Source organism: Mus caroli, unplaced genomic scaffold, assembly GCF_978045245.1.
Source record: "Mus caroli unplaced genomic scaffold, Mus_caroli_1 scaffold_6, whole genome shotgun sequence".
Taxonomy (NCBI): Eukaryota; Metazoa; Chordata; class Mammalia; order Rodentia; family Muridae; genus Mus; species Mus caroli.
Genome location: NW_028227261.1, coordinates 641739 through 669076, shown reverse-complemented (window position 1 = coordinate 669076; position 27338 = coordinate 641739). Strand labels below are relative to the sequence as shown.

General features: G+C 44.4%; 1 protein-coding gene across 2 annotated transcripts; it reads left to right on the top strand.

Annotated features, from left to right (window-relative positions):
- The first annotated feature begins 400 nt into the window (after positions 1–400).
- Positions 401–21846, top strand: Slc35e2b (solute carrier family 35 member E2B). 2 transcript variants are annotated; one of them, XM_021161140.3, is made up of 9 exons: positions 401–802; positions 7833–8313; positions 8490–8625; positions 9322–9449; positions 12270–12390; positions 15380–15433; positions 15999–16071; positions 17343–17488; positions 21573–21846. In XM_021161140.3, the coding sequence occupies exons 2-9, from the start codon at positions 7992–7994 to the stop codon at positions 21808–21810; spliced, it is 1218 nt and encodes a 405-aa protein (XP_021016799.1). In that variant the 5' UTR covers positions 401–802; positions 7833–7991; the 3' UTR covers positions 21811–21846. The 2 variants fall into 2 exon arrangements, with proteins under 2 accessions (XP_021016799.1, XP_021016798.1); XM_021161139.3 differs by lacking the exon at positions 401–802 and adding an exon at positions 823–1256.
- The last annotated feature ends 5492 nt before the right edge of the window (positions 21847–27338 follow it).

Here is a 27338-nt window from a genome sequence, read left to right as displayed (position 1 = left end):
ACCTGGTTGTCCAGGAACTCACTAAGTGGACCAGGCTGGTCTCCGGTACCGGGCAAAGAATTGTTTTAAGATAGACTTAAGGTTGATTATCAGTAAACGTTTGATTTGCATACGGAAAGGGTTTTCCAGTGGAAAAGGTTTAAGAAGCTCCAACTCATTCTGAGCGAGATCTGAAGGAGAAACCTTACTAGTTTTCAAACAACCAAGAAAAAACAAAGGAAGGTTTCACCAAAAGCAGAGCTGAGGCAAGGAACAACCTCAAACCTCTCCACAAAATGACCTTCAGGGATAAAAGGGGCCAGGAAGCGTCTCACAGCCAGCGGCTACTTGGGGAGATCAGGCGACAGAGCAAGCGTCCTGCATGAAGGCGAGGCCTCTGAGGCTCGACCAACGAGCGCCCCGTCGCTATGCTGCTGGCCCCGCCTCTATGGTGCTGACCCCGTCCCCATCCCGGCAGCATCCAAGACTCAGAGAGTACGGGGGTTATTCGCACGTTCGCCACTGAGCGCTTCTCGTCTTCTGACTTTCTGGTCAGTTTTTAGGCTCCTTGAAATCAAACCCCTGGGTTTGACTTAGAGGTCGGCACCTTCGCGGCCTCAGAGGATTGGCTCCTCGACCTTGGTCTCGGTGGAATGTTCCGGAATGTACCACAGGCCAGAGGAGCGACACTTGCACGTTCGTCCAGCATCGCAGACCCCGGAGTGGTGGGACGTTCCGGAAGGTGCCAACAGGAGGCCACAAGGCGGTGGTGTGGCCCCGCATCGTCGCCCGCCCCGTGGTTTATGGTGGACCGCTACGGAAGGTGCGAATGCGCCGTGAGGGCGTCCTGGTTCCCCGTGGTGGGCCGCGATGTAACGTTCTGGAAGGTGCCATTGTGTGCCTGTATGGGGTGTGTCCTTCTCCTCCCCCGTAACGGCGCGAAGTCCGCCACAGCTTCCTGTGCGTCACGTCCGGCTCTCTCCCCGCCCACCAGTGTGTGTGTCCCAAATCTAAAACCCTTAGGAGGGCTGTGGGAGGGTTCGCGGCTCTCGCCCTTGACTCTGGACCCCTCTGGGTGAAGCTGCTCGGCCCCGAGTCGGCGGCGCGGGCAAGCTGGCTGTATCTTCCGTGGGCGTGGGCTGAGGCTCTGCATAAACTGCAGTGGCAGCCCCAGAACTGAACCCCATCGGGGGCCGGGGGCACGCCGTCCTGGACTCAGCCCGGGACGGTTGGCACCGGGCGCGCAGGTGGCGGGCTTCGCTGGGCTGGATGCACAGGTAGGGTGGAGACAGTGATGGGCACGGGCGGGATCGCGGGCGGGCTGTGACTGCAGCAGGCGCCGGAAAGGAAGCGATACCCAATGACAAGTGCAGGCACCCTGTCATCTGTCGGCGTGTACTGATTTTGCCTCCCCAAACGTCTTATTTTGTGCCGTGGAATGGGCGACTCAGCCAGGTCCCAAGCCTCAACTTTATTTTAGCCTGCCAGCGGTTTTTCTTCAACCGGTACTTTTCAGGCATGAAACAGGCTCTTTGAAGCATTGATGTTTTGAATCCTTGAAATGCAAAATAAAAAGTAAAACTGCAGACTAGGTGTGTGTGTGGGGGGTCCTTGTTCAGTGTTTGTCTAGTCGCCCGCTCATGGAATGAATGTACTCTATTAAAAAAACTGGAAAATAATTTTTTGTGCTTTTTTTCTTTTAAGACAGGATCTTTACAGGGTAGCCCAGTCTGGCCTTAAACTTGTGACCCTCCTGCCTCATCCTCTCAGTACTGCAATTATGGGACTGTACTACAAGTATCCCTGGTTGCAGAGCACATTTGAAAGCACCACCAGAGAATTTTAAATAGCAAAAGAAGGCCCATTAAGTGAAGAGATAGGAAGGCTTTTATATTAAAGCGATTCATTTCCAGTGCAGAAGATGGAGAGACAGAGAACAACATGAAGGACCTGTCCACAAGATGGAGATCCTGTGGCTGGTATTGTGGATGTCCCCAGCTGTTGATGTCTTAAATCTGAGCACATCACACCAGTGATCCTGAAAATATCCATCCTTCAAAAGTGATAAACACTATCATAAAGCCACAGAATGCAATGTGTTACTTTAGTCAGGAGTGAGTGACTGTCCCTTCAGTACAAATTCTTCACTACTGAGTGAAGTGTCACTGTTAGAAGCAGGATGGGGGGGCAGATTGTGAGCCCATGCAGGCCCTTTTCTGGGTTATTATTTCCCTTAGATAAACTTTTAGACATGCATGGTATTTGGAGACTTGATGTATTGTTTTCATTAAATAACCACTGACCAATCCAGATGTCTTGGCCAAGTATTTGAGTACCTCAGTCCTCTGTTTCAGAACAAACATTTCCTTATATCTACCCCGATTCTCCCCCTTCCTGTCCCTCCGTTTTCTATTGGGGATTGAATCTAGGGCTTTGCTAGACTAGCCCTCTACCAGTGGACTGTCTTCCACTAAAAGTTTGAGTGACCCCATCTATGTCATGGCACATATGTGGATTGTCAGAAAGTCCCTTTACTCCCTGAGCCATTGCACCAGCCTAGACTCGCCCCCCCCCCCAAGGGCTGGTTCACCCCTTCCCCACAAAGCAAGCAGCCCAGACATTCTTAACCTAGGGTCCATGGAACTAGAATATGGAAAGATATAATGCTGAATGGGATAAAAATGACATTGTGAGCCAGGAATCGTGGTGTGTGCCTGTGGTTCCAGCGTTCTGGAGGCTGATTCAGAAGAACTGACACATTCAAGGCCAGCCTGGGTTACTCTTGGTTTTTTTTTTTTTTTTTTTTTGGTTTTCCAAGACAGGGTTTCACTGTTTAGCTCTGGCTATCCTGGAACTCAACTATGTAGACCAGGCTGGCCTCGAACTCAGAAATCCGCCTGCCTCTGCCTCCCGAGTGCTGGGATTAAAGGTGTGCGCCACCATACCCGGCTCACCTACAAGTTCTTAAATGCAGGCAGCTTGTTGCTGCTGGTGGTCTTCAGCTTCCTGCAGGTTAATACCTTCTTTTCTTTGTAATTGATGCAAATTGTGGTCTGGGAACTGGACCAGGACTGGGTGGGTGAGTCAGACTCTGCCAGCGTTAGAGCTGAGTAGCCCTTGGTTCATCTATAGAGCTAAACTCTGCTCCCAGAGGTCTTTGCTACCTCTCCAAGAGCTTGACCATATGGTATTATGAGAGCTAACAAATAATCTGTAGTTTTATAATTTTATGTATGTGCATGTTGGCCTCATTGTTGTCTCTGTACCATGTGCATGCCTGGTGCCTTCTAAGACAAGAAGAGGCCATTGAATACCTTTAGCACTGGAGTTACAGATAGTTGTATACTCCAGGTTTGCTGAGAATCAAACCTGGGTCCTCTGGAAGTTCAGCAAGTGCTCTTAACCACTTAGAGCACCAGCTCCAAATGATCCTCTAATTCTATCATTCTTACAATGAGCCGGGAGTCCATAGCTAGTGACACTTGTTCTATGGTGATACCCTCTGGATTAGTAACTTTCTTGTGCTTTTGCAGAGTGAGGGGAGATCGTTTATTGAAAGTACTTCATGGGAATGGTGATCTAGGCATAACTAGAGAGCTGCCTGCATGTGGTAACTGTCTTTAGGACTGAATATGGCTTCCATTTTCCACAGTATTTACTTCCTGCTCAATCTGGAATTCCTGGCCCTTGATTCTGCAAGATAAGCAGGGCTGAACTTTGTGCTTAGTATTGATCAGAGCACTTTCAGTCTTCAGCCTGACATAGATAACTGTTCAGGAGTTTCTTCTGTTAATAGGATTATATGATTATTATCATTTTTAATATGTATAGGTATTTTGCCTGCACATATGTCTGCGTACTACTTGAGTGCCTAACCCTAACCCTCCAGGGGCCAGAAGAGGACATTGAATCCCCCTGGGACTGGAGTTGTTTTCAAGACAGGGTTAATCTGTGTAATCCTGCCTGTCCTGGAACTCTCTCTGTAGATCAGGCTGGCCACAAACTCCCATCTGCCTCTGCCTACCAGTTCTGGGATTAAAGGCCTATATGTTCACCACTGCCTTTTGAAACCTCAAACTTATCCCCAGTGACACACTTCCTCCAACAAGGCCACACTCCTAATCTTACCAAATAGTCTCACCATTTGGGGACCAAGCATTCGAATATTAGAGTTTGTAGGGCTGTTCTTATTCAAAACACCACCTTCTTTTCCCTTGCCACAAGGGTTTTATAGCCATATCATAAAGAAAAATGCATTCAGGCCAACTTCAAAAGTCCCCATAGTCTTTCAGTCAAGACTTTTTAAAAGTCCAAAATCACTTTTGTGCCTTAAAGCAGTCTCTTAACTGTAATCCCATGTAAGGTGAAAATTAAATTTATACTTCCAACATACAATAGCATAGAGTATACATTACATTCCAAAGGGAGGAAGGGGGCACAGTGAAGAAACGCTGAAACAAAGCAAACTAGTATGGCGTGAACCTCAAGTTCCATGTCTAATGTTGAGGAGTAGGTGGCTCTTTGGTTCTCTCACTCCTCCCCAGCTTCATTGACTGCAACCATGTGTGTCTGACAGCTACACTGTGCTCATATACATAAAATAAATAAATTTAAAGAGAAAGGAAGAAAGAGGAGAGAGAGAGAAAGAAAGGAAGGAAGGAAAGAAGGAAGGAAGGTAAGTCATATCTGAACAATTAACATATGGAGTCTATTTGCATTTGGCACTGTTAGATGGTCCTGACTAGCGGAGTGAACAGAACATTGTGTTTGGGGCAGTGGGGTGGCTTCTCTCAGCTTCTCCTTGCTTGACTACCCTTGACTCATCAAAGGGCCTGAAACACAATATGAAACTTTCTTCAAGCTTCTCTGACTTCACTGCTCAGGATATTGGGCCCCTTCTTTTTTGTCTGCTGCCTTCCAGATAGTAAATCGGCCATTCTATCTTCAGTCAGTCTGCTCTCCTGGGCAGGAAAGGGATATAGTAATCATGAACTCTTTTTTTTTTTTTAAGATTTATTTATTATTATATGTAAGTACACTGTAGCTGTCTTCAGATGCACCAGAAGAGGGTGACAGAGCTCATTACAGATGGTTGTGAGCCACCATGTGGTTGCTGGGACTTGAACTCAGGATCTTTGGAATAACAGTCGGTGCTCTTAACCACTGAGCCATCTCTCCAGCCCATGAACTCTCTTTTCATCCCAGCACAGGGTCTGGCCAGTCCTAGAGCCTAGGAGGTTTAGCTACCCAGAAGGTTGCCACTAGAACCAAAGTGTGGCATTGCCTGTCATGAGGAAGAAGAAAACAGCAGGGTCTGGCACAACAGCAGTTAGAGGGCTAGGGGAGCAGTGCCAGTCCCATAATGCTCTAGGACACACTACAAGGCTTCTATGTACTGAAGGGTCACAATAGCAGCAAGAAAGATACTTGCTAGGATTAGGGGACACCAAGGTAATGATGAGACTTGGCAGAGCTGTAGGTGGAGAAGGGAACAGACTCTGGTGTTGCCCACATTAAGAGCAAGTCAGACTGTAAAGTCTCGCAGCTGAGTGTCAGGTCCTCTGAGCTACAGTGAGATGAGTAAAGTACCTAGGGTGAGGTCTTCACTGGCAGGCAGTGTGTGCATTGTTCAGTGTACATATAGAATATTTTATATGAGTCAGGCACATGCAAACATGGAAGTAGGAACTAACGGTGCTGCTGAGGTAGAAATTCTGATGTCCAGAAGGGCATGATGCTAGACGTACAATCCAGAGCTGATATCTGTAATGGTCCTCAAAAAGAGGCATGATCGTAGAGAGATGGCTTAGTGATCAAGAACACTTGTTGCTCTTGCTAAAGTCCTGAGTTTGATTCCCATCACCCACATGCTGGCTCACACCCTCTGCAACTCCAGTTCTAGGTGATCAGACCCTCTGACTTCTGCAGGTACCAGGCATGTACCTGGTGCACAAACATACATGCAGGCAAAGCACTCTTACACCTAAAAAGAAGAGGTGCCCTGTATCTGGTCTTTGCTACTTTGTGGGTTCTTTTTTCCTCCCTTTATCCCTCCAGTTTCATTCCCTATCATTAGATAGAAGAGAAAGGAGAGAGAGAGAGAGAGAGAGAGAGAGAGAGAATGAATCCCCAAATCTAATTTATTTCTTCTTCGAGCAGGACTACTAACAAACTGCACCCTTGAACAACCACCAACCACCAACCCCGCCTAGTATGGTCCTAACATTTATCTACCTTCTGAAAAGTTTCCAGAATTCCAAATGTCACACAATCTCAGAAACTATCTGCAGTTGGCAAAACCATGTCTCTGCTAGAGCATGAGGCGATGCATAGTCAGCTGCTGCAGACAGTCCAAAGCGGCCCCTTACCCCACACCTGGGACTAAAACAAAGCCATATCTATAGAATAGTTCTGTGTTTTTAAAGAAACCAAAATTCCAGAATTGTCACTACAGTGCCCTTTTTTAAATTTGTCTTATTTTTTACGTGTGTGGGTACTTGTCTCATGTGTATATGTGAGCCACGTATATGCCTGGTCCCTGTGGAAGGCAGAAGCCAGTATTAGCTTCAGTACAGAGTGCAAATCTCAGGGTTTGTGCATGGTAGGCAAGCACTCTATGATGTGTTCTTTGGGCAGGAGGTGACCTTGGTCCTCATTAGACGAAGCAGGTCAAAGATGAGACCCTGCTCAAAGCCAGTACTAGGAAAATGCCAGTATCTACAGGAGAACAGGATGGTTTGGCTTATGGTGGTAGACTTCTCACCTACAGACATTGTAGCACAGGCCTGAGCATCCTTGGGCCAAGCTTTAAGTTGATGCCATTAGTGTAGTGTCTGCCTAGAAAGTAACATAAAATTGGTCCTGAGCCCTGGGCAAATCTTAGGCTAGGATAAGAGATGAAGGGATGTAGTCTGAGATGCTCTCTACTACATCACCTGTGTAGTAACCAAGAAAAAAATGGACCTAGTCGCTATGATCTATGGATAATAAACCAGCAGAGACAATAAAGGATGTGAAAGAGGAATGAAAGAACAAAATGAGAACAGGCCAGTTTGAAATGGAATCAAGGCCGGGCGTGGTGGCGCACGCCTTTAATCCCAGCACTCGGGAGGCAGAGGCAGGCGGATTTCTGAGTTCGAGGCCAGCCTGGTCTACAAAGTGAGTGCCAGGACAGCCAGGGCTACACAGAGAAACCCTGTCTCAAAAAAAAAAAAAAAAAAAGAAATGGAATCAAGAAGAACTTCTCATAAATTAAATATTCAATGTGGTGAATCAGCATTCCAGTTAGGAACAGGTAGAGGCTTTGGATAAAGTTCAGAGGGTTTCAGTGGAAGGTATGGAGAAACCAGGCATGAAAAATAGCAGTTTGAGAGGAACACTCAGTTCCTTCTATCTATGGTTGTTTCCTGGTTTCTGAAAGGGCTCAGAAGATGCAGACAATGTTATTAGAGACTGGGGGCAAGGCCTGCTGTGGGCTGAACCAACCTGGGAAGAAGAAAAAGAAGAGGGTTGACCCAGTTTGGTACCTCCTGAGCTCAGTGTAGGCTCCAAGGCCTGGCAATTATAATCTCAGTGCTTCTTTGGCAATATTGAAAATAAAAATCCAGGAGAATCTTCAGAAGGTAAGATAGAAAATATCGGCAGGAGGACCATTGGAAGCGTGCAGACTAACTAGCTCACTTAGTGGCAAACAATAAAAATGACAGCAAACAAAGGTACAAGGCAGGTTGTTCTTTGGCCTCTACATATGTCTGCACTTAGATACATTCAGGTGTCACATGCATCTTACACAGGTTACAAAAAATATAAGATGTTCAAAATTAGTAATGTGGTTTCTTTTCTTACCATTTTAGCCTTTGCTTCCTTACTTTGCTGGAGACCAGCATGCTGGAGTCAACATTCACGCAGACCAGGACTGCTGCCTCTTCCTCCAGCTGTGTCTCTCTGCCTGGGCAGTTGCTTTGATCCATGTGGTCCGTCTTTGAGATTCCCTCCTCGAAAGTGCCCTCAGCATGTCATCAGCAGCAAAATCCCAAGTGCCGGAGGAGACAGCACCTGGCTGCGAGGAAGAGCCCAAGGGAAAAACACTTCTCACTTGGGGGTCTCTTTTTGGTCACCGGAGTGAGAAGATTGTCTTTACAAAAGGTGATGGCAGCCCAGAGGAGAGCCTGCTCACTGTCACCATCACGGAGACTACTGTCATTGAGTCGGATCTGGGTGTGTGGAGTTCAAGGGCTCTCGTCTACCTCACACTGTGGTTCTTCTTCAGCTTCTGTACACTGTTCCTCAACAAATACATCCTGTCCCTGTTAGAGGGAGAGCCCAGCATGTTAGGTAATGTCTCCCTGCTGCACTTCTGGTGGCTCCAGTGATGAGTGACCACAGGCCACCTGGAGGGAGGGAAAGGGCTAAGGGGACTTACCCAGATGTGCTTCTGGAATGCAGTGTGATATTCAGTGCTCTTGTGTGGGAAACTCGTTCTCAGCTTGGCCTCATGCTTCCCTCCACAGGTGCTGTGCAGATGCTGTCAACAACGTTAATTGGATGTGTTAAAATATTTGTTCCTTGCTGTTTATATCAACACAAAACCCGGCTTTCTTACCCACCCAATTTTATCATGACTATGCTCTTTGTGGGCCTCATGAGGTAAAAATGTGTGCATTGTCTTAATAATTTCCCTTCTTAAGATATAAAATATCTTTCTAGTTACTAAGTATGGAAACCCTATTGGAAGCCTTGGTGATTTTTGCTGTTGATTGTGTGTTCAGGGTACAGGATACAATTATAGGGCCCTACAATTGTGGGACATCTAAGCAGTTAGATTTTAGTTTTGTGACCTTTAATACATGTGTGCATTCCTTCTCGGATTCTTTGGTTAGTTGGTTGGCTGGTTTTTCAGAACAGGGTTTTTTTGTATAATAGTCCTGGGTGTTCTAGACTCATATTTTAGACTAGGTTGGCCTCAAATTCACAAGAGATCTGCCTGCCTCTACCTCCTGAGTGCTGGGATTAAAGCTGTGCACTGCCATGCCTGGCTGTCTCTCAGAATCTTCTATAAAGCGACAGTGGCAGACGGCTCTCTGTGAATTCAAAGCCTGTCTAGTCTAATAGTGAGTTCCAGGTCAGCTAGGGCTATATAGTTAGACCCTGTCCTTAAAAAATAAAGGAACGCAGCAATGGTTGGAAGGTGTTTGCCATCCTTGAGTGTAATGGTTGACATCCTTACTTGGGACTTAACTTCCTGGTTGAGATGAGGAACAAGATGTGCCACTGTTCATGACTTAGAGTCTTTGTTTTATAAGTAGACAGATCCTTCTCACGGTGTTCTTTTCTTGTTTTGAGGTTTGCAACGGTGGTTTTGGGGCTGGTCAGCCTCAAGAATGTGGCAGTGTCCTTTGCTGAGACAGTGAAGAGCTCGGCTCCCATTTTCACAGTGATCATGTCTCGGATGATTCTGGGGGAGTACACAGGTAAGGCCTCTGTGGGTCCTTCTGTCTGGGCTGGACCTCCTCATCCTTTTTTGCACCTCTAGTGTTACTGACTGCCCTTCATAAGCCGGGTTTTGTTCAGCTTTCTAGAGCGTCTCAGAGCAAAGGGCAGTGACAGACCTAGGACCGACACTGCTACTGTCATTTGCTCTCAATGTTTGAAAAGTGTCCTTGGAGGTCACATGTGGTCTTCTGCAGTCCTTTGAGCAAGTGCTTCATCAAGCCTACTGTGTGCTGGGGCTGTTGTTAAGGGAGAATGCGGGGGTCAAAGGAGGATTGTACTTTTTGGCTTCCAGCTGGGTGGGGAAGAGAGTAGGGACTGGAAAATGACCATCCCAAGGGCTGATCTTTGATCCAAAGCTGATAAGTGATAGGCACTCCCTCTTTAATGGAGTAGGGTGGCCTCCCCAGTGTACTTTGTAATTCTTTTGGCATTTTCTGGAGACAAGAGTTCCTCTGTATATCCCTGGCTCTCCTGGAAATAGCTCTGTAGATCAGGCTGGACTTGAACTTATTATAGAGATCTGACTGCCCTTGCCTCCTGAGTGATGGGATAAAAGGCATGCGCCACCACTGCCTGGTGCTTTGTGACCTTTTTATTTATTATATGTAAGTACACTGTGGCTGTCCTCAGACACCCCAGAAGAGGGCACCAGAATGGTTGTGAGCCACCATGTGGTTGCTGGGATTTGAACACAGGACCTTTGGAAGAACAGTCAATGCTCTTAACCAATGAGCCATCTCTCTAGCTCGCGATTTGTGACTCTTACAGCAACTGTTTTTCCATCCTCCCCAAGGCTTAGGAAGCCAGATGTACTTATTTCCTTAGCATGTCAGATACACACCCTATGAACTTTTCCTTAAAAAATTTAAAATTGTATGTGTATGGATTTTTTACTTTCATGTATGTGTGCTTGCTATGGTGCCTGGTGCCCAAGGGTTTCCTGGAGCTGGATTTACAAATGGTTATGAGCCACCATGTGGGTGTGGGGAATCATCCCAGATCCTTTGCAAGAGCAGCCAGTGCCCTAATCTGCTAGGGTTCCTCTCCAGTGCTCCTACCCCATGAACCCTTTAAAAAAAAATCAACATATTCCTGGCTAGAAAGATGGCTAAGATGGTTAAGAGCACTTGCTGCCATTCTAGAGATCCTAAGTTTTGTTCTCAGGATCCATATTTGAGCCTCACAACTGACTTTGCTCCAGCTCCAGGAATCCAACACACTCTGTTCTGGCTATTGAGGTCACCTGCATACAAGTGACACACATGCACATAGATACCTACACATAGACATCAGTCAAAACAAATCTTTAAAAGCAAAAATCAGCATATTCAAGATAGTTATGTTCAAGTAATTAAGAGTTGATCTTCTGCCGGGCGTGGTTGCACACGCCTTTAATCCCAGCACTCAGGAGGCAGAGGCAGGTGGATTTCTGAGTTCAAGGCCAGCCTGGTCTACAAAGTGAGTTCCAGGACAGTCAGGGCTACACAGAGAAACCCTGTCTCGAAAAACCAGAATACCCACAATAATCTGTAACTCCAGTTCCTTGGGATCCAGTGTGATGCCCTCTTCTGGCCTTCACGGGCTCTGCATGCAGTTGATGTACATTTACATGGGTACAGAACATACAAAATGATTAAAAAAAAAAACTAAAACTAAAATAAAAGTTGCATAATATTAGATTAAATAAATATTTTTTTAAATATCATTTACTTAATGATATGAGTACACTGATGACACACCAGAAGAGGGCATCAGATCCCATTACAGATGGTTGTGAGCCACCATGTGGTTGCTGGGAATTGAACTCAGGACCTCTGGAAGAACAGGAGGTGCTCTTAACCACTGAGCCGTCTCTCCAGCCCTGAGGTACTTGGTTTTAAAGGGAGTCTAGGCTTACTGAAAAAAGTTTCCCAATTATGTGTCACCATCTCCATAAGAGATGGTGTGTGGTAGCTGTGAATCTCAGTGGCCTGGGATAGACGTCTGACCTAGGGGACAGTCTGGAAAATGCCTGACTTAGAACTGGAATTCTGACTCTTGTGAAGCCCAAGTTGGACCAAAAGCACTGACTGCTCTTCCAATGGTCCTGAGTTCAATTCCCAGCAACCACATGGTGGCTCACAACCATCTATAATGAGATCTGATGTCCTCTTCTGGTGTGTCTGAAGACAACTACAGTGTACTCATATAAACCTTTTTAAAAAAAAGAAAAAGTTCCTACAAAGGCCAAAACAAAGTGTCAGATCCCCTGTTACTGAGTCGCAGGCAGTGATAACCCTCGGGTAACCAAACTGGGGTCCTCAGAAAGAGCAGTAAGTAGCGGAAGCAGCTGAGTCGTCTCTTCAGTCCCTGAAGGAGAATTTTAATCTATTGTGTAGTATGGTTTTTTATTTTGTTTTGTTTTTTGTTTTTTAAGACAGGGTTTTTCTGTATATCCCTGGCTGTCTTGCAACTAGCTCTGTATCCAGGCTGTCCTTGAACTCAGAGACCTGCCTGCTTCTGCCTCCCTATTGCTGGTATTAAAGATGTGCACCATACCTGGCTTGGTTTGGTATTTGTTTGTTTCGTTGGTTTTTGCTTTTTTGTTTTTTTGTTTTTCTTCCCAATAAGAAACAAACTGAAGGAGCCAGCAGTGGCTGAGAGAGTCAGCTGCCAAGGGTGATAACCTGAGTTCAATCCCCAGGACATAATGGTGGAAGGAGAAATCTGTCTCCCACAGGTTGTCCTCTAACCTTTACATATGTGCTATCGCCTGTGTGCACCTACACTTATGCACACTCCTGTTTTGTTCTTGTCAGGGCTGCTGGTCAACCTGTCCCTCATTCCAGTCATGGGAGGACTAGCGTTGTGCACTGCCACGGAAATAAGCTTCAACATCCTGGGGTTTTCAGCTGCGTTATCCACCAACATTATGGATTGGTGAGTCACCAAGCACAGGGGAATGATGAAGGAGGGGCTGCCTAAGACATGCTGGTTTTACTTTATTTAGTCCACAGATGTTCATCCCCAAGCTAGCTCAGTCCCACTTCTGGGACTCAGAGCCAGGCTCCACTGTCCTGGTTTTTCTCAATGACTTCCACATAAGATGCGTTTTCTTCAGACCAAGATGGAGTTTAATGCTGTGTAGTCCTGATTCTTAAAATGCTAACTAGAAAGACAGTTACACATCAGGGTAATTGTGATAATCAGTGTGGTAACTAGGCTGTTGTGGTGGAACATACCTGTCATCTCCGTAGGAGAACTGCTGGAGCTGTAGGCCGTTCAGGGATACATAGTGAGTTATTTAAGGTACATACTACCTTAGAGAACAACATTGAAACCACAGTAAATATGTCTTCTGACCTTCACATGTGTACCACAGCACTCATGCACACCCCACCCGGACATATGAACTCTGTATGTGTGTCTGTTAAAGTCTACGATCAACCCTGTGATTAATACGATAATTCTAGGAAGCATGTCATTGGCTCATGAAAAATACAAGCTTAACCCTGTATGTCACATAGTCAATCTAAATAAAACCAAGGAGGAAGCCAGAGACCATCTCAAGGCTGCGAAGCCAGGCTAGTAGCTGGATTCTTTTGTCTCTTCCTGCCTGAGTGACTGTTTATATCCTGGTGTCAGGACTATGCCAGCTATGTGGCAAGGTCCTAAGGGAAAATGTTGGGTTGCTGTTGATAGTGTTCCAGTCACACAGTCAGTTGATGGCCAGATGTCATATTCCAGTCCTGTTCCTTTTTACACTATTTTTTTCTCACTGTGTAATCCAGTCTGTCTTTGAGCTTGCAGTCCCTCTGCCTCATCTCCTGAGTGTGGCGACGACAGGTATTAGCCACATATAGTATATCAGACAGGTGATCTCTATCCATGCTATCACAGACGTTTACCACAAAACCTATTCATTCGGAACTTCTAATCAGTTTAAGGTTTCTCCTATTTTTGTTTTTGAGACAGGGTCTCTCTATTTAGCCTATTTAACCCTGATTTTCCTGAAACTCATTTTGTAGACCAGGCTAGCCTTGAACTCAGAGAGATCCACTTGCCTCTGTCTCCTGGGAGTTTAAGGCATGTACTAGCATGTCTAGCCTTCCTTTTTTGAGAAAAGGAAACGAGTCACCACAAGTCTCTACAGGTTTGTTAATCACTGTTACTGCAGAAGACAAAGCTGACTTTGCAGTCATGAGCAGAAATTGGAAGTGCTCACCTTAGGAACGACTCCCTCTGGGCTGGCCTGCAAGGTTCGTGGTTCTCAGGAACCTAACAGGGTTAACCACACAGAACACCTCATCACTAGACATTCTCTACAGCCTGATTTTCCTGACTTCCTCTTGATCTTACACACACACTGAAACCTTCTGCTCAGAAGCCAGTCTGCAGGGAACATGAATCTTTGTTTTCTTATTGCCCTGTTGAGTAAGCCTCTAAAAGGCAAAACCTCCAGGTGAATCCTGAACGTCATCTACAGATGCTCTTGATTCACACTGTTCTGTTGCTGGAGACAGCCTCCTGATCACTATTCTGTCAGCACAAGAGAGGCTAGGCAGCAGTGTCAAGTTCCAGTCTCTGAAGTTTCCCTTCCCCTTCCCCTTCTCTTCTTCCCTTTTCTTTTTTCTTTTCTTTTCTTTCTTTCTTCTTTTGAGACAGAGTTTCTCTGTGTAGTCCTGGTTGTCCTGGAACTCACTCTGTCCCAAGAGCACCATCACCTGGCTCTGAGGTCACTTTTGGAGCCAGAATTATTTTATTTTCCCATTGGCTACTTGTGTGGTTTCCCATTGGCTACTTGTGTGGTTTCACTGTGGTGTATCTGATCTGGCTTAAACCTGTGGTTTTCCCTTGGGTTGTCTGCATGAATAATTACATACTTGTCTTGGGGTCCTCGTTGGCTTGGGTCCTAATATGAATTTATGGGAACTTCATTCCAAGAGAGTTATTTTTATTTTGGTTTTGTTTGCTTGCTTATCTTGCTTAGTTTAGGTTTTCTTTGTTTGTTTGAGATAAGTTCTCTCTACTTAGTCTTGGCTGTCCTGGAACTTACTATGCAGACCAGGGTGTCTTTGAATACACAGAGGCCTTCCTGCCTCTGCCTCCTGAGTGCCGGGATCAAGGGTGTGTGCCATCACCCCTGACTTGGATTTATTTTTATTATAGATGTATGAGTGTTTCGCCTGCATGTATGTTTGTGCATCACATATGTATCTGATACCCTCAGAGATTCATGGAGGTCAGAAAAGGATGCAGGATGCCCTGGAACCTAAGTTATAGAAGGTTGTTAGCCACCATGTCAGTTCTAGGAACCAAATCTGTGTCCTCTTCCAAGAGTAACAAGTGCTCTTGACAAGTGAGCTATCTCTCCAACCCTTCTTTTGATGTTTGGAACGGGGTCCTGCTTAGCCCAGGCTGGCTTCTAACTCATTATGTATCTGAAGATGACCTTGAATATTCTTTTTTTTTTTTAAGATTTATTTATTTATTATATGTAAGTATAATAGCTGTCTTCAGACACTCCAGAAGAGGGCACCAGATCTCGTTACAGATGGTTGTGAGCCACCATGTGGTTGCTGGGATTTGAACTCTGGACCTTCAGAAGAGCAGTCGGGTGCTCTTACCCACTGAGCCATCTCTCCAGCCCGACCTTGAATATTCTTGCCTCTACTTCCCTTGTTGGGTTTTTCAAGGTGTGCAGATCAAGACTGTTGTGGTCCTCTGATGTCTGAGATGGCAGATCATTCAGGTTCTACATTTTTCTATTTACTTGTCTATAGGGACAATAGGCACAGTTCTACTTCTTAATGAGATGATGCCTAGACAACCTCTGGCAAGTAAGTGCCAGTGGCTGTCTGCCTTTGCAGCCTTTGCTATGAGCTCCTTACTCATTAACCACATAAAGGTTATTTTATCTTTGTTCTAGTTTGCAGAATGTTTTTTCAAAAAAGCTTCTCAGTGGGGACAAATACCGGTTCTCGTAAGTATCTCTAGTAAGAGGATTTCTAATTTTTATTTTTGTGTTTGGTGGCGGTAGTGTGTGGAAGTGGAGTGGGGAGGGGATGAGACAGCATCTCCTTACGTAGTCCTGGCTGTCCTAGAACTTGCTATATAGACCAGGCTGGCCTTGACTTCACAAAGATCCTGTGATCTTTGCCTTTGCCTCCTAAGCCCTGGGATCAAAGGTATGCACTTTCATGTCCAATATTGAATCTAATTTCATAAGGCCTAGTAGGACTTTTGATTATTGTACAGCCCTGAATGACCTCTGGGAGCCTGAACTCACTTGGAGTGTTTTGAACAGCTTTGACAGGTCTTTGTAAAAAATTGAGAGAAAATCCACCCGTTTCCCAACTTACTCCTCAGACCACCAAACAGCCAGTTCAGTTCATGGTGACCCTTTCATTCTACGGAGCCAAGGGCATCATTGTCATTGTGGGAGACATAGTTCTAGATTGTTGATTCTTTAGGTTTTTCTCTGAAAGGATCTGTGTAGAAGCCCAGACTCAAGCATGGGAAAGAGCAAGTATCTTCTGTCACTGCAGGGCCCCGGAACTGCAATTCTACACCAGTGCTGCTGCTGTGGCCTTGCTGATTCCGGCATGGACCTTCTTCATGGTGGGTTTCCAGCCTGGCATCCACCACACTGGGACTACTGTTACCCTTTGACAGTTCAGGAGAAGAAGGGTGGGCGGCCTATTTTTAGTTTTAAGGGTTTTTGTTTTGTTTGGTTTGGTTTTTTTCTTTCTTTCTTTTTTTTTTTTTTGGTTTTTCAAGACAGGGTTTCTCTGTGTAGCCCTGGCTATCCTGGAACTCACTTTGTAGACCAGGCTGGCCTCGAACTCTGCCTCTAGTTTTAAGGTTTTTTTTTTTTTTTTGGTTTTTCGAGACAGGGTTTCTCTGTATAGCCCGGGCTGTCCTGGAACTCACTTTGTAGACCAGGCTGGCCTCGAACTCAGAAATCCGCCTGCCTCTGCCTCCCGAGTGCTGGGATTAAAGGCGTGCGCCACCACGCCCGGCTTAGTTTTAAGGTTTTAAGGCTTGCTTAATTTATCTTTTCCTTTGTAAAAGGATATTTTTTTCCACTGTAGAATAGTCAGTCAGTAGAGCTGGGTGGTGGCATACACCTTTAATCCCAGCACTTGGGAGGCAGAGGCAGGCAGATCTCCGTTAGTAGATGAGGAGTCTAGGCTGGTTTACAGTAAGTTCCTGGACAGCCAAGGCTACACAGAGAAACCCTGTCTCAGAGTCCACAGAGTTTTTTGTTGTTTTGAGACAGGGTCTGGTATGTGGTTGGCCTCAAACCTAGAGATACGCCTGCCTCAGCCTCTTGATTACTAGTATTAAATGAATGTGTCTCCACACCCACCTCAGTCAATATGTGAAACCAAACTGAGAGGCTCCTCCACCCTCAGCTCCCTTTCCTGCATGGCCATCTAGTGTGGTTACAGACAGACTCATGACATATTTCCTTGAGTCTCTTAGTTTATCAAAGCGTGTGTCTGTATAAACTTCTTTCCTTAAAGCATATTGCACTGGGAAGTCTATAGTGATCACGAACATAGTCTTTGCCTTGCCCCCCACAGTTACACACATGGTAAAGGTATTTCTCATCTCTACATCCTTTGCAAATGGGGGTGTGTCTTGGGAATGTAGTCTTGGAACGGGAATGGTTGATTGAAACATTTTATGTTCTCATTAGCAGTGCACAGCAGTTTCAGTTTCTTCTGTAGCACTCTTATGTACATCCTGAGAGTCCTGACAAAGGGAACAGTGCTCTCAGTGTTCCTGATTTTCAGTTACCGGGCTCCAGTGACATCATATTCTCTCAGCAGTGACGGTGACAGGGAGACATAGGCCAGAAGAGTGTCCTTTTGTTTTGTCCATAGGATATCCCTGTGATTGGAAGGAGTGGGAAGAGCTTCAGCTATAGCCAGGACATCGTGCTGTTGCTGCTGACAGATGGCGCCTTGTTTCACCTTCAGAGTGTCACTGCCTATGCCCTGATGGGAAAGATCTCCCCTGTGACTTTCAGGTGAGTGGAACATTAGATTCATTAGATATTTTGTGCCATCACTACATGAAGTAGATTTGCAGGGAATTTTTTCCTAGAAATCCACGTTGCTGAAAATTTTCTGAAATTCTTTGTCTATCTACAGAGCTGACAGAGTTGTCTAGATAGATATTGGGATATGTTTATGTTGTCCTAGATAGGCACTGGTGGCCACATGTTTATTCCTGAGCACTTACTATAGAAGTTGACAAGAGTACTTTTTTTTTTTTTTTTTTTTTGAGACAGGGTTTCTCTGTATACCCCTAGCTGTCCTGGAACTCACTTTGTAGACCAGGCTGGCCTCCAACTCAGAAATCCGCCTGCCTCTGCCTCTCGAGTGCTGGGATTAAAAGCGTGAGCCACCACGCCCGGCTAAGAGTACTTTTTCTGTTTGAGTTTAATCACTTTCTGTCTTTCTGTTTTGTTTTAAAGATTTTTTTCCCAAAGACTTATTTATTCATTTCAATGAGTACACTGTAGCTGTCTTCTAACCCACAATCTCATTACAAATGGTTGTGAGCCACCGTGTGGTTGCTGGGAATTGAACTCAGGACCTCTGGAAGAACAGTCAGTGCTCTTAACCACTGAGCCATCTCTCCAGCCCCCTGTTTTGGTTTTTTTTAGACAGATTTCTCTGTGTACCTCTGGTGGCCTGGAACTCACTCTATAGACCAGGATGGCTTAGAATTTATACAGATTCATCTGCCTCTGCCTCCCTAGTGCTGGGATTAAAGGCATGTATCACCTTGCCTGGCTTGATATTTCATTTTTCAATGTTGGTGATTCTTCAAAAAGAAAAAGATGTGCTGGAGAGATGGCTCATATATGCACTATAGAATGTGCAGTGGCTGCTCTTCTCGGTTTGATAACTGCTCCCACGTGGTAACTAACAATCACCTGTAAGTGCAGCTCCAGGGAATCCAACACCCTTCTTGTGGCCTCCTTGGTTACTGCACATACATCACACGCATACTTACACACGGACAAAAACTTCCATACACATAAAATAAAAATAAAGCCTCATACCAGGCAGTGGTGACACACACCTTCAATTTCTAGCACTCAGGAGGCAGAAGTAGGAGAATTTCTGTGAGTTCAAGGCATATCTGGTCTACTAAGGAAGTTCCAGGATAGCCAAGCTATAAAGAGAAACCTTGCTTCAAAAAACAAACCAATTAAATAATAATAAATAAATTTGCAAAAAATTAATCTTTTATTTAAAAAGATTTTGTTTTATTTCTGTTGTGGAAATAACAAATAAGCACAGACCTCCGGTAGTATCTGAGGGAGAATGGTTCCAGAACCATCCACCAGTGCTGAGATTCACACATTACTTTTTCTCTTTGAAATGGTCTTATATATAGCCTATGTTGGTCTGGGACCCAATATACAGCCAAGGAAACCGAAAGATTCCATAATTTTTCTGCTGCTATTTCTCAAATGTTGGGATCACAGGCATGTACTACCATACCTGATTCAAAATCCACAGATCTTAAATTCCTTATATAAAATGGCAAAGAATTTGCACAGAAACTACATTTAGGACTAACAAAATGCTATAAATAACTGTTACACTGCATCTTTAGGGAGCAGTAACAAGGAAAAAAGTCTATACACACTCAATACAGGCTCAGTTTTTTTCCAGATATTTCTATCTGTGCTCAGTTTACTCCAGAGATATCTAACACATAGAACCTATTGTTCTCATCATAGAAAGTTCAAAGGGGCAGAAAAGAATAAAAACTAAGTTATCCATAATCCCAGACCAACAGAATAAAAGTCCAGGCATCTTCATGTATTTCTTATTAACTGTTACTACTTGGTAACAGTTGTCCAAATGTGTGCTTGGGACAAGTTTATCTTAACAAATTACAGCCTCTTAAGGTTACTTTTCCTCCTCAGGGCTGTGAGGATCTTGACAGTAGGCATGGAGTTTGTCTCATTCTGTATAGAAAGTAAACTGACGTATTTAGAGGCAAAACATCACAATGTTGCTGGGGTATCGCCATAGTCCTCAGAAGTTTGAAGCAGAATAGTTAAGAGTCAAGACTAGGATCCATGATGAAAATTCTTTCTCTCCACACTGGTAACACACACACACACACACACATACACACACATATATGCACGCACATGCACACTTCACAAATATCTTCACTTTAAAATATTTCAATCCAGGTGCTGGAAGATGGCTCAGGGTTAAGACTGCTCACTGCTCTTGCAGAGGACCAGGACTCAGTAGCAAGCACATACACTACAGTTTACATCCATGTATTACTCCAGTTCCAGGGGATCTAACACCTCTTCTGACCTATGTGGTCTCATGGTGCACATACATCCAGCCTGGTACATGCACATACACACAGAATAAAATAACATTTTAGTTCAAATAAATGAGGCAGCATGGTTGCACACTTATGTAATTCCATCATTCAGGACACTAATGCAGAAGGACCCTTGCAAGTTCAACGCCAGCCTAGGGTATATAGCAAGACCTTGTCTCAAAAAACTAATAAGATGAGGAGCTAGAGAGCTAACTTACAGGTTCAGAGCACTTGTTGCTCTTGAAGAAGACCTGGAATTGATTCCCTGCACCCACATGGTGATTTACAACCATCCAAAGCCTCCATTTTCAGGGGATCTCATCCTCTCCCCCTATTTCTGTGAGCATCAGGAGTGTGTGCACATAGAGACATGCAGGAAAACTCACACATGTAAAAGCTATTTTTTCTTCCTGACCACTTAATTCCTATAAATAATGACTCTGAGACTATTTATTAATAAATGCCCTAGGCAATAAGCTTTGTCTTGTTCTCAACTATCTCTTAACTTATTATCCCGTTTATTCTAACTTGAGTTCAGCTACATTAGCTGGTTTACTTCTGTCTTCTCTGCAATGTGGGGTGAATCTTCCCTTATTCTAACCTGAGTTTATCTCACCTCTGACTATTTTCCAGATTCTTTCTATCCCTACCAGAATATGTCCCACCTCCTATTTTCTGCCTAAGCTCATTGGCCATAAGCTTTTTTTTTTTTTTTTTTTGGTGTTTTGAGACAGGGTTTCTCTGTGTAGCCCTGGCTGTCCTGGAACTCAGGCTGGCCTTAAACTCCGAAATTTGCCTGCCTCTGCCTCCCAAGTGCTGGGACTAAAGGCATGCACCACCATTGCCGGGTAGCCATAAGCTTTTTTATTGGCAGGTGGTGTTTATAAGAGAGTCTTTGTGCCGGGCGTGGTGGCGCACGCCTTTAATCCCAGCACTCGGGAGGCAGAGGCAGGCGGATTTCTGAGTTTGAGGCCAGCCTGGTCTACAAAGTGAGTTCCAGGACAGCCAGGGCTATACAGAGAAACCCTGTCTCGAAAAACCAAAAAAAAAAAAAAAAAAAAAAAAAAAGAGAATCTTTGTATGTATACACAAGAAGTAAAATAATAAATAAGATGGTTTTTTAAAAAGTCAAAAAACTAAGGCCAAACTGGGTGTGATAATGCACTCTTATAATCACAGTACTTAGGAAGCAGAGGCAGCATTCTAAGCAGCCTCATCTATTTAGAGAGATAGATGTTGGCCTGGCTATAACTGAAGGGAAGACAGAAAGCTGAAGCACAAGTGACAAGGCTCCTTCATCAATCCCAGGTAGTGGGGAATGTATATGCATGTACATCATGTGCATGCTTGGTGCCCATGGAAGTCAGAAGAGGGCATTGGATTCCCTGGGACTGGAGTTACAGTTTTGAGCCACCAAATGGGTGCTGGAAACCAAACCCAGGTCCTCTGAAAGAGCAGCCATTGCTCTTACCTACTTAGACATTTCTTCAGCCCTTGTTTTAAAATTTTTCATTAAAAAAAGAATAAACCTGGGAAATAAAAGAGCGAAGATGCAGGTGAACCCCCAAATGCTCCTAGCCCCTCTGTGGTGGGCGCCTTATCCATGTCCCTCTTGGGGCTGAGACCCTGGATGGACAACACAGCACTGTTGCATTGTGTGACATTTGTAGTTACTGCCAGCTGCAGGCTATACCCTGTGTGGGTGTGAACCCAGAGTCTGACTGTTATCTCTACTGCTGTAGTGTCGCCAGTACTGTGAAGCACGCCTTGTCTATCTGGCTCAGCATCATCGTTTTTGGAAACAAAATTACTAGCCTGTCTGCCATTGGCACCATCCTTGTCACAGTGGGTGTCTTGCTCTACAACAAGGCCAGGCAGTATCAGCAGGAGACTATGCAGAGTCTGGTCACAGCCACCAGCCGAAACCTAGAAGATGACACAGAGCTCCTTGTTCCCCAGGACTCTAGACAGCACCACTGATCACCTGATGCTGTGTAGATCCAGGCCTAGATGTTCCTTCTGTACTCCATGGTGGAAGAGAGAGGAAAATGATGCAGGGCAGATCTCTCCTGGAAATCAGATGGGGAATTTGGGATTCAGCTTCTGCCTAGCAGAGCACCACAGGAGGGATCAAATGATCTACAGCTTCCCTGGCTGCAAGTGAACCAGTGTCTCAGTGCCCAGCCTGCACTGTGGAATAAGCACAGGCTTCAGAATCATCCCGAGTTGCTGTCTGTTTGATGCCATCCAGGAGACCTAAACTTTTCTATCACCACCACCACCACTACTACAGGCACGGAAGCCTCTTGGTTCTTGACAGTCTATGAAACAGACATTCCAGATGCCAATGACTCTAGCATGGAGCCATAAACCCAGAGTAGCAGGCAGAATAGACAAGTTTCTCCTGCCACGGAGACAGTGCTGTGTGAAGGAGAAGTGTCTCCTCCTTGGCCTGTGCTACATTGAACTACCCTGTTCCAGGGTTGTTGTCCCATGTTTCTGCTACCATTTTGTGGTTGCCCATTCTAGGAAGTTGGCAGCAAATTCAAACAGATGGTCTGGAGAGCTTTTCCATTTTAAGTATGTGAATGTGAAGTGGGCTATTCTGAATAGCACGGTTGGCTACCCTATGAAGATTTCCCTTCAGGATGGATGACAGGGAAGTTTTGAAGAGCATTTGAATGTTTACAGGCTATGCTGTAGTTAAAGGGACACTGCTTTTTGACATAGCAGATGCCTGTAGAGGTTTCTCGAGTGTCTCCATGTAAGGTACATCAAAGTGTACATGCACAACTAACTTCATCAGGGATCATATGATGACTGCTTGAGCCACCAGGTCTCCAGAGCTTAAGGTGGAGTGGAGGACAACAGTGGGCCTTGGGTTAGGACTCTGAGGTTCTACATTATTCGGCATTTTGTGAGTTGTGTGTGGGGTGCAGTCTGTTGCTAGCCAGTCTCTAAGACTCCATTACTTACAAGCTGCAGCCACTGGCACTCCTTGTCCAGGTCTCACTGGTCCTCCCTGCTCTAAGTCTTTCGTGCACATGGTGGTTCAAAAAGATATTGGGGTGAAAAAGAGCAATAATTATGTCTACATTTTATTTACTTGAAAAAGCCATCTGCCATGATGATGGATCAAAATGAGGCCTTTTAATCCATAAGCCAACTTTTAAAAGAAGCTGATGTGTGCTAGACATCAGCTAGGTGTGTCTTTACTATGCTATGTAAGGTCACCCACCTCCATTGTGAAGATGTTCTCTCATTTGACTTTGCCCAGGTTTCTAGTTCCTTCCTCTTTGCTCTTCTCAAAATAAAGGTCCAGTGGAGGACAGATGGCAGACGTTGGATTAATCTGTGTAGTAGACCTGTCTGCTCAAGATCTGGCTGTGGAGCTGCTGATACCGAAGAGCACGTGCTTGTGGGTATTGGTTGGAAGAGCTCTTCTGGCCTTCCCACAGACCTTGTCTAAGTATGCTCAGAGCTCTACATGCCTGGCTTCTTACTATTATTTGGAATTTCTGCCTGTGTCCTATGTTTAATTAGGAAATGACCTATTGTGATTTGCTCTGGCCATCCCTTCCCCACGTCACCAGACTCAGCTTGTTTTGATTTTCTAAGTTTTGGGCTAGAAACAAAAACAAAGATTTTTCTTAAAGCAATTTTCTCTAAAGCTGATTTGAGACTTGTCCTCATAGGTGGAAAGATCATGGAATCAGCTTCTTCCTTCAGGTCTTCCAGGACAGGGCTGGGTTGAGAATCTTGGAACGGCCCTGTTTTGTTATGACTATACCATAACAATACATTTTTAATTGACTTTGTTAGTACTTTCATAGAATACTATGTTCTTCATGAATTGTTACTGATGTAAATGTACAAATATTTGACACCACGTGTCATTCCCTGTCCTGGATAATTCCTCCTGAGTTTATGTCATTGTCTGGTCTGTTGTAAACAGAACACTGGATTGACTTTCTGAGCCAGCTATCTGCTTACTCACTGCATGCATAGTTAAAAGATATACACATTTCTAATTTCAAAAATACTTCTAGGAGCTACAGAGATGGCCGAGTGGTTGTTTCTTGCTGAGGACCCAAGTTCAGTTCCCAGAACTCATGTAGTGTTTCACCAACTTCCGATAACTTCAGCTTTAGGGATTCTAATGCCTCTGGCTTCTCTGGGCATCTGAACACGGGCTTGTGTATGAACACACACACATACACATATATCTTAAAAATAGGGGCTGGTGAGATGGCTCAATGGGTAAGAGCACCCGACTGCTCTTCCAAAGGTCAGGAGTTCAAATCCCAGCAACCACATGGTGGCTCACAACCATCCGTAATGAGATCTGACTCCCCCTTCTGGAGTGTCTGAAGACAGCTACAGTGTACTTACATATAAAAAAATAAATATAAAAAATAAATAAATAAATACATTTGCTGGGGGAGGTGGTACAAGCCTTTAATCCCAGCACTTGGGAATCAGAGGCAGACGGATCTCTGAGTTTGAGGGTAGTCTAGACTACAGAACAAGTTCCAGGACAGCCAGGGCAACACAGAGAAAACCTGTCTTGAAAAACCAAATAAATAGATAAATAAATTTTAAAAACGTCCATGATTTGGGGTATACCTTAGTGGCACATCACTGACATGTATTGTGAAGCTCTTGGGTTGATCACCAGCAGCAGATGTGGGCCAGAAGGATGAAGGGGAGACAACAAAAATAACCCCAAAACTTCTAATACTAAAAGACAAGGAAAGGTTTTATTTATTGTTTTTTTGGTTTTTCGAGACAGGGTTTCTCTGTATAGCCCTGGTTGTCCTGGAACTCACTTTGTAGACCAAGTTGGCCTCGAACTCAGAAATCCACCAGTCTCTGCCTCCCAAGTGCTGGGATTAAAGGCGTGTGCCACCACCGCCCGGCCGGAAAGTAGTTTTTTAATTCATTGTTTTATATGCATTGGTGTTTTGCCTGCATGTGTGTCTTTATGAGGGTGTTGGATCCCCTGAAATTGGAGTTACAGATAATTATGAGCTGCCATGTGGCTCCTGGGAATTGAATTCGGGTTGTCTTGAAGATCAGCCATCTTACCAGCTCCTGTTTTGTTTGTTTTTAAACCCGATCATGATGGCACATACATATAATCTTAATAATTTGGAAGCATAAGAGTGCATAGTGATTCAAGGCAAGCTTGGGCTACATATTGAGACCAAGTTTCAAAAAAAATTTTATGATCACAATTTCTCAAATATTAGGATTATCATCTGTCTTCAGATGGTGGTGGTTTACACTTTCAATCCCAGCACTCAGGAGTTAGAGGCAGGCGATTCTCTGTGAGTTTGAGGCTAGCCTGGTCTACAAAGCCCAATCCAGGACCCCTAGGGCTCTGTTACACAGAAAAACCTTGTCTCAAGAAAAGTAAAAATGATGAATCAGAGGAGATTAAAGAGAATTAAAGCTGCTCAAGGGATTCGGCCAAATAAACTTTTACTTTGTGCCTTAAAAACAGCACAAAACAAGTGGCTTTGTGATCCTGCTCTCAGATGGTCACTTTGCTCAGTGACGATAACAGATGCTCAGCACAGCCTGTCACATCTGTCCAAGTGATGTCTTCTTAACATTGGAAAGGGGTAAACAAAGATGTTAGTACAGATGGGAAACAATGCCGGCTCCTGAGATTGCATTTACCTATGTGACCCATACTGTCCTTAAAGTCCTTGAACTCTAGATCCTTCTAAGTCAGCGTTCTCAGTACTGAGATTACAAGTATGTGTCACCACTTCTGACTCTCCTGCCTTTGAACATCAATCTTTTGTTTTTTCTTAAGACGTAAATATTGATCTCCCTGTGGGGGGCCTCTTCATCTCTTCATTCTCCCACCCTTTGGTTGTTGTGCTAGGCATAGAACTCACGGCTTCAGGAATGCTAGGCTGCTATTCTTTCTCTGAGACATGGCCTCCAGCCTGTTTTTCTTAGTTTATAAATGCCTTTGCTCCCCCCATGAATTAGAACAGGACATGCTGATTGTGGACAAATAGTACCCACCACAATTAGAGTGTAGTAGGTTTTAACTTCAGTGTCTCTGAAGTACGTTGTCCTGGGTACTCTGACCCTGACTTTGCCGGTTGCTGGACCCTTCCTAATATGTCCAAGTTTAGTTTGAGTTAAATCAAGTTGGCTAGTTGTGTGTTTGTGGGGTTTTTGTTTGTTTTTACTTTTCATTTCTGGGACTCAAGCTGCATATTAAATTCACTTGTAATGTCTGGACTTAACAATAATGTAATTGTGAGTATGTTCGTTCAATGTTGGCACTTTGGAAAAGGCCACAGTTTAGGGTGGACAATTGTCTGCATCAAAGCCAAGTCATATTTGCTTTATACCAAACAATACTAGAGAACTAAAACACATCATAAAATGTACACTGTTTTGTATTTCACCTCTTTCAGTATTTAAATAATTATATTAATGCCTCCTAGAAAAGAATTGTTAGATAATTCAGTGATTCCTGAAATAAATTGGTATTGTGTAATTAATCCTGCAGTAGCCTCCTCGTTCTTTTTATCCAAGCTGCCAATGGTTCTTGTATGAATATGAAAACATGTAACGGTTTTGTTCGTTTGGTTTTCTTTTTTTTTTGATACAAGGCTTTTCTGTGTAACCCTGTGGACCAGGCCGCCTTTGAACTTAGAGATCCACCTACTTCTGCCTACAAAGTGATGAGATCAGAGATCAAAGATGTGAGCCACCACCACCTGGCTTGTATAACTCTGTTATTTATGCTACTGAAATCAGACTTAGTTTCCAAGTCACTGATAACTCTGGAGGCAAAGTAAGAGCTGGGATCACAAAGTGTTTCACTCCAATATCCCTCATTTTTTTCATACACTAGTTGTTACATTCTTTCACATCTTACCATTTCACAGTCATAACTGACAGTGGTTTCCTTTTCATTTTGTTTGCTTCTGACCCTAACTCAAGAAGTTTAATCATGTTGCTATTTTTTTGTTTCCCGATACAGAGCTGCTTTTGTAGCCTTGGCTGTCCTAGAACTAGCTCTGTAGACCAGGCTGGCCTCAAATTCACAAGAGGTCCTCCTGCTTCTGTCTCCTGAGTGCTGGCATTAAAGGTGTGCTCCACTGATGCATGGCATTGCTTTTTGTTTGTTTGTTTTTTCCCCAATACCCACAAGATAACCTGACAAAAACAAGCAGCCTGAATTTTCCTTTCTGCTCTCTCTTCCATAAGCCCTGATAGGTTAATAGGTTTTTAGTGGAATCGTAAAAACCTTTAAGACCTTCAGGTGGTTTAAGTACACGTTTGAGAAGTGTCTAGACACTTCAGCAATTAGAATGAAAAGAAAACAAAAAGAATACAGAGATACAGGCCAGAAATAGAGGCCAGGTCTACTTACTAGACTCTATTTAAAAGCAAAACAATAACATAAAAACCACTATCATAGGCCAAGCAGAAGAGGTTGGTTTTAAGGAGGTTGGCTAAGGAAACTGGATTTG

Excerpts from the sequence above, each read along its gene's own strand:
- Slc35e2b (XM_021161140.3), top strand. The coding sequence starts at position 7,992 with ATGTCATCAGCAGCAAAATCCCAAGTGCCGGAGGAGACAGCACCTGGC. Across the intron at positions 9,450-12,269 it reads GATTCTGGGGGAGTACACAG|GGCTGCTGGTCAACCTGTCC; the intron begins GTAAGGCCTCTG and ends TGTTCTTGTCAG. Across the intron at positions 15,434-15,998 it reads GGGGACAAATACCGGTTCTC|GGCCCCGGAACTGCAATTCT; the intron begins GTAAGTATCTCT and ends CTGTCACTGCAG.